The sequence below is a fragment of the Hippopotamus amphibius genome, chromosome 16, assembly GCF_030028045.1.
Source record: "Hippopotamus amphibius kiboko isolate mHipAmp2 chromosome 16, mHipAmp2.hap2, whole genome shotgun sequence".
NCBI classification, from domain to species: domain Eukaryota; kingdom Metazoa; phylum Chordata; class Mammalia; order Artiodactyla; family Hippopotamidae; genus Hippopotamus; species Hippopotamus amphibius.
Window position 1 is genome coordinate 397,674 of NC_080201.1, and position 6,774 is coordinate 404,447.

The 6,774-nt window shown below is 59.5% G+C and overlaps 1 protein-coding gene and 1 non-coding gene across 2 annotated transcripts; both read right to left on the bottom strand.

Annotated features, from left to right (window-relative positions):
- Positions 1-1,472: 1,472 nt before the first annotated feature.
- Positions 1,473-3,695, bottom strand: RPL13 (ribosomal protein L13). The gene is made up of 6 exons (XM_057713522.1): positions 3,568-3,695; positions 3,258-3,378; positions 3,014-3,155; positions 2,642-2,815; positions 2,155-2,211; positions 1,473-1,655 (listed from the first exon to the last, which is right to left on the bottom strand). The coding sequence occupies exons 2-6, from the start codon at positions 3,359-3,361 to the stop codon at positions 1,497-1,499; spliced, it is 636 nt and encodes a 211-aa protein (XP_057569505.1). The 5' UTR covers positions 3,362-3,378; positions 3,568-3,695; the 3' UTR covers positions 1,473-1,496.
- LOC130839406 (small nucleolar RNA MBII-202) lies at positions 2,869-2,952 on the bottom strand. The gene has a single exon (XR_009049812.1). It is a non-coding gene; the product is annotated as a small nucleolar RNA MBII-202 (small nucleolar RNA).
- Positions 3,696-6,774: the final 3,079 nt, after the last annotated feature.

Consider the following 6,774-nt stretch of genomic DNA (forward strand, 5'->3'; position numbering starts at 1 on the left):
CGCACGTCACTTTCTACCTTCCTTGGCCACCCGTACCTGCTCCATCACCAGCTTCCACCATCCGGGTCCCCAGCATGGCTCCTGCCAGGCAGGCCCCGGGCCAGAGCTGGGTCAGCTCGGTCGTTTCCCTCTGGTCTAGTTCTAAACAACTGAGAAGTGATTCCAGCTGAGGCAGCAAAAAGACAAAGACACCTGGAAATCCCTGGAATTGGGCATGACTGCTCTGGACAGAGGCAGGGGTCGGAGAATGGAGGCGGCTGCCTGCTCCTCTTGTGACACAAAGACCACGTTTCCCTTACAGCATCCAGAGCGCACACAGGAAAAAACGGCAAGTGTAACCACCCATGCAAGACGTCAGGAAATGAGCACTGCTCGTCCTTCGGCACAGCTGCCCCTTAGTTTACTCTCTGGCTTCAACTAAGTTTAGTGAAGTGGAGAAAATGCCTAAGTAACGTAAAATGACTACAGTTTCCCTATAAACTACAAGTAGAATCAACTGTAAATTAGAATTAATTTCAATTCTTTTAAAAATACCACAATTACCCACATTTTAACAAAGCAACAACAGGATACAGAATTTTAACCAAGTTAAAATTCATCTTGGGAGGAGTGACACACCCACAGGTTAAAATTCAGAAATGTATACCTTCCCTCCAAAATAAAAAATGCTGCCTAACTCAAAATACTCAGAGAAGAAAAAACACAGGCTGGGAAAATTAAGCAAAAATTCCTATGTCTGGTTGAAAAAAGAACAAAGTAAACAGAAAAATCACTTGTAACTACCGTCAGACCAAGGCTAGTCTCCTACAGACGCCCCAGCACCCCCTCGTGGCCGTTGCAGTCACTTGCAGGGTCACGCACGTTGGTTATCTGTCCCTGAGACGCACCTGCAAGCCACAAACAGGTGGACACTAACTGCAGGGGACCCCAGCCCTGCACACCCACCCAGAGGCCTCCCTGCCCCCTACCCCGTGAGCACCACAGCCGGGGCTCCAGCAGACAGGCTGAGCCACCTCCCTAACTCCTGGCCAGGTCCCCAAGCACAAAGCCAACGGAGCCGGTACCTCCAGGCCGCCCAGAGGCAGCCCCCACTGCCCTCTTCCCAGACAGACCACGAGACTCCCAGCGCCAGGCCTCCGCGCCAGCGGACCTTTGTAGGGGTCACGACTTAAAAATACACAAAGTGAGCATGGATGTCACATCAGCACCTCACAAACTGCTGGTTTTAGATGTGAAAAGTGGTTTAACAGTCCTCCAAGTTACCTGAGATCAACAGCAGGGGAACCCACAGCACCCACAGGGCTGGAGGATCCAGACGAGAAAACTCACGAAGCACAAGCCTCCAGGCTCCGAAGCGGCTTCCCTCACAGCACGTCTGCTGTGACGAGGGACGTGCCCCAGGCTCCCCTCTAGGAGGAGGCGGCCCCCCAGGCCCTGGTTCCTTACACCACGGTCACATGGACACTGCAGCGTTATCACAAGTTGCCAACAGCACTTTATTTTTTCTTTTCAACATCTTGTTCTGCGGCTTCCTTGGCCCTTTTTGCCCGGATGCCAAAGAGCCGGGCATTGGCGCGGGCCATGCGGAGACTGGCAAACGCCTTGAAGTTCTTCTCCTCCTCTGTGATGACTCTGGCTTTCTCCTTCTTGTAGACCTGGAAGGAAGCACAGGCCCAGGACCAGCTGTCAGCAAACTTGAGGCCTCGGAAGAGAATCCGCCCACCCAAGAAAGGCTACATGAGGCCACCAAGAGGCTGTAACAACTCCTCATCACGTGAAGGGTGGGCAGGGCACTGTGCTTGGACGTGATCTGGACAAGGAGAGGTTCAAGCCCACCCCCCAACTCCTAGGGGCCTCAAGGGCCTGGTCAATTGCTAGTCAGGTTACAGGATCACCAAACATGCCCAGAGGTGCCAATGGCCCGGGCTCTCCAAGCTCCAAGAAGGAGAAAAGGACACAATGGGGAGAAGAGGTGGGGGTGAAAATCCACAAAGCTTCCTTTAAGGGGTCAGCTATTAAGATGCAGGAGACTCTGCCCCAGGGTAGAAGGAAGGTCCTGTAAAGCTCAACAGAAGCCCCAGCTGCCAGGCCTGCTTCCTCCAACCCAACCCCGCCCTGTCATTCACTCGCTCTCCTCCAACCGTGCCCACTTACGTTCCGTATGGGCATGACTGGTCCGGTCAGCTGGGTGGCCAGTTTGAGCTCTTCAGCCTGTTTGTCAGTGAGAAGGGAACAAGTTCAGCTCATCTCCCCAAGAGCCCCAAGCTCATGACCCCTGGCTGGGTGCCATGCCACCCCGTGTGAACCAAGAACGCAGTAGAGCATCTCTCAGCTGCCCTTAGAGACGCACACCGTCAATCTCACACAAACACTAGTAACAGGCAAGACACTTTCCAATTTAAAAAGCTGGCTCCTAACCCCAGCGTCTTGCCCTCAGTGAACCCTCGCAGTTCTGGCGATTAGTCTGTGGATTCTCAGGGGATTTTTTCTCCTCATTTACCAACTCTCTACTACCCTGCGTGACAACCCAGTTTTGGGGGATAAATAGCTACAATCAGATACGTTTTCTTCTCAGGCCAGCCAAACCCAGAGAACCTCCTCGCCCTCAACTGCCTGGGCACCCAGGGAGCCCGGTACTCACAGAGCTGTCTCCCTTCTTGGGAGCCGAGGGCTTCCTGGGGAAGAGGATGAGCTTGGAGCGGTACTCCTTGAGCCGCTGCACGTTGGCCTGCAGGGACTCCGTGCACTTGTTCCGCCGCCTCGGGTCCACCGAGATCCCAATGGTCCGGGCCACCTTCTTGTGGATGCCGGCCACCTGCCCCGAGACAGACAGATGACGCCCCGAGGGCTCCCCGGCCCCCACCCCCTACCGGGAGAGCCCAGCCCTCAGATGGAAAAGGGTTCAAGCGCACTTTCATCACGGCAGTACAGCGATTCCGGAGAATGTCATCACTTGGCCGGGGGCCACGAGGGACAAGCCGTGCGGCTGGGGACGCGGGCTGGCGACACTCACCCTCAGCTCCTCCAGGCTGAAGCCCCTGCCGGCGCGCACCTTGGTGTGGTACCTGACGGTCGGGCATCTCACCACCGGTCGCAGCGGGCCGGACGCGGGGCGCGGGGCGATGCGGCGCGCCTTGGCCTGCCGGGCCTTGCGTCTGCGCGACACAAGCCGAGCGGAGCGGCGGTCAGCGGCCGCCCCTCCCGCAGCGGGGCCACGGAGCGCAGGGAAGGGGCGGGCGCGCGCCCGGGCCGCTCACCTGCGGATCTTGCGCGCCGGCTGGTTGAACCACGTGGCCACGCGCCGCTGCCAGTCCTTGTGGAAGTGGGGCTTGAGGATCATCCCATTCCGGCTAGGCGCCATGGCTGCGGTGGCCTGGCCTGCGGAGCGGGGAGCGAGTCAGGGCCCGGGCACCGCGGCCTCCGGCGCGCGCACAGAAGCCGAGCCACGGCTGGAGGCCGCCGGCGGCGGCGGCGGCGGCGGCGGCGGCGGCGGGTGGGCCCCGGGGACGGCGGATGGGGGCGGATGGGGCGGATGGCAGCGATGGCGCCGGGCTCGGACGAACTCACCTCCTCCGAAGGATCACGGCCCCAGAAAGGAAGAGGCGCCGCAGAGCACCTTGGGATGGTAGTGGGTCCGGCCAATCGGAAGCGCCGGAGCGTTCTGAGCAATCGGAGCCCGGGCCGCAGAGGGAGGTGGCTGCCCTCCCGGCAGCCCTCGCGGCGCGGGCGGGGGCGGTGCCGCGTTTCCGTCGCCCCGCGCAGCCCGCGGCAGGCCTCGCCCTCCACGCCTCGGTCGCGGCCCCGGCTGCCGCGTGCAGCCGGCCTGCGCGGCCCGTGGGCGGGGCGCGCGCGTGGGGGCGGGGCTGGCGGAGCGGGGCGCGCGGCGGCTGGAGCGGGGGCACCGCCAGGACGCGGGCCGGCCCCTCAGCGCCTCCAGCCCTGCTCAGGCGCGGGCGGCGGCCGCGGAGAGCCCGGGGCCCCCGGGAGGGCGGCCGCGGGTCTGGCGGACGGAGCCCTTTTCCTGGTTTGGAGACGTCGGGCGACGTGGGAGGCCCGCGGGGCCGCGGAGCGCAGCACAGCGCTCGGCCCCGGCCGCGCCGCTCTGCTCCCGGGGGGCGGGGAGAGTGAGGGGCCGTCGTCCGTCACCCGCTCGCAGGTCCCTTTGTCCAGGGGCACCGAACCCACGCCCGCTGCATTTTGGCGGCGTAACTGCAGCAGACGGACCCTGGAGAGGTGTGTTGAATGAACGCTTGCCTTGGCCCCAGGACCCCTTTCTTTGGACACAGTCACACGTTACCGCACACCTCCCGTGTCTTTCCTAGCTGCCCTTCAGTGATCCCGCCATGGACCAAGATACCTTGCTGTTTCTAATCTCGAACACGTTCCTGTCCCCATCCCCCGCCCTCTCTTTCTGGACAGCCCCACAGACTGTGCAGCTCCCTCTGCTCATGGTCAAGGTGCTGCCCTGGGTCCCGGGCGGGGGTTCGAGGTCTGGAGACGGTGCTAAGGGGCAGCTGCCAGTTGGGGGACCCGGGTCTGCGGCACACAACCCAGCAGCCCAGCAGAGCGTCTCAGCGAACAGTCCACACTCATGTCCTTGGGGAATGTGCAGAAAGGCAAGGCCAGGTGTTCCCGTGTGACATTCCGCCCAGCGCTCAGCTTCCAGCTGGGAAGGTTACAGAGGTAAAGTGTGAGGCAGGGGTCCTGACACAACGACTTGTGGGCTCAGGCTTTTAAAACTCTTCGTCTGCAGAGACAGCCCCTGCCCCCCTTGGCACAGGACTCCACGGCACAACGCTGCCGAGGGGCTTCTGTCTGGGTTTGGGCCTACAAGGGCCACTGAAAGGACTGGCCAATGCCCCTGGACTCGGTGCTCACTAGGGGTGGCGTTCCTGGAGGAGCACCCTGGAAGGGTGGGGTATGCACAGCCTTCCAAAATTGCCTTGTAATTGTGCCCCAATCACTCACAGTGGGCCTGCTTGCCCCACACCTGCACCGGACTGGCCCCTTCAGCTGGTGCTTCCGGGTCAGCAGTCAGCACTAGCTCCTGGAGCCCTCTGATACACACTTAGCTGTGCTGGATCTTGATTGCAGCATGCATGTGGCATGTAGTTCCTTGAGCAGGGATTGGACCCGGGCCCCCTGCATTGGGAGCGCGGAGTCTTACCCACTGGACCACCACGGAAGTCCCTGACACACAGTCTTGATTTTAAAAATGAAGCTCAGGGACTTCCCTGGTGGTCCAGTGCTTAGGACTCTGCGCGTTCACTGCCGAGGGCCCGGGGTTCAGTCCTTGGCTGGGAAACTAAGATCCCGCAAGCCACAGAGTAACCGAAAAAAAATTTAATTAAAAATTAATCTCATAGCAGCAATGCGATTTTGTGTTTTGACACACAGTCATGTTCCTACAGCAGTCTGCAAAAATGAGCACACGAACAGTGCCATAGATACGGGCTGCTGGTTGAATTAGGAAAAGCAGGAGCCTAACAACTGAGCAGGGACAGGATAACGTCATGGTGCTTCATCACAGAACTCAACCATCCAGCCTCTCAACTGTCCAAAGTCGCAGCCGACACATAGACCTGAGAGAGGGTAACTGAGAGACTCCTGTAATACGGGAACACCTAACGTCTGACCACCTGGAAGTACGTTATTATAATCACAAATATCTGGAAAGTTGCTGAGAGTGGATCTTAAAAGTTCTCATCACAAGAAAAAGCTTCTGTAACCGTGGTGACCATCGCCCAAGACATACCCACCATTGTGTTGAACACCTGAAACTAATACCGCAACTTCAACAGGAAAACTTCAAAAACAAATGTTTAAAAAGTGTAACAACAAAAATCGTGTTTATTTGAGCACAGACCAGGGTGGAAAACAACTTGTGTTATGATGTGAGAACTCTAAGTTAATTCTTCTGATCCTCTTTACTGGTCTCCTGGGGCGCTGTGTCACGTGTACATTTACTTAAAGAACATGTGTCTGTCTCAGTGAGGAGCCCTCACACACATGACTCCAGTGAAGACAGTTCCAGAAGCTACAGTCAGGCCACACTGTACCCACCAAGCTGGGCAGGAGCAGGGGGACTGCTGTTGGGAGGTTCCCCTGCACCTCTGGGAGCACTACAAGGGGAGCGGGAGGAGCTGCAGACAGGCCCTGGCCCGGCGCACGCGAGTGCCCAGTGCCGTGTCCACGTCTGAGGACTGGGAGGTGACATCACCTGTGACAACTCCCCTCTGTAAATCCAAGCCCCATCCCATCGCCGTCCCTGCTGGGTGGCCGTGGGCCCACTCGCCGCCAGCCCTGGGAGCCAGACTGCATCTTCCTTCACGACAGCAAGGTGGCCCTCTTCTCGCCACTCACATCCTGTCCTGGTCTGAGGATCACCAGACACAGCCATTTTAATGGTGAAGCACAAAGGGACGAGCTTGGTCACATCCAAGGGAGGTGACAGAAGACGCCGCCCAACCTATCCCTCCGAACTCGGCCAGTCTTTGGGAAGAAACCTGGGGACCTGGGGCAGAGGCGAGCGTCTCTCAGGGCTGCCCGTCAGGTGGGCACCCGTGCTCCCCGCCCATGTACCCTTCCTTGGAGCGCTGGTGCACCGCGGGAGGCAGAAGCAGCGAGGAGCAGGTGGGGGCCCCCACGTGGGTCACGCCCCTGGGGACTCGGGCGCCGACTGCACCTTGTCTGTCTGTCCCACGCCCTCTGTCCCAGAGTCCCACGAGAGGGAGGGGCTCCCAACCGGTCACCCTGCAGCTGACACCATGCCCT

What these genes read in the sequence shown, in the direction of transcription:
- RPL13 (XM_057713522.1), bottom strand. Translation starts at nt 3,361, where the DNA reads ATGGCGCCTAGCCGGAATGGGATGATCCTCAAGCCCCACTTCCACAAG. An exon ending in TCAGCCTGGAGGAGCTGAGG is followed by an intron (nt 2,816 to 3,013) that starts GTGAGTGTCGCC and finishes GTCTCGGGGCAG; the next exon opens with GTGGCCGGCATCCACAAGAA. An exon ending in CCAAGAAGGGAGACAGCTCT is followed by an intron (nt 2,212 to 2,641) that starts GTGAGTACCGGG and finishes ACTGACAAACAG; the next exon opens with GCTGAAGAGCTCAAACTGGC.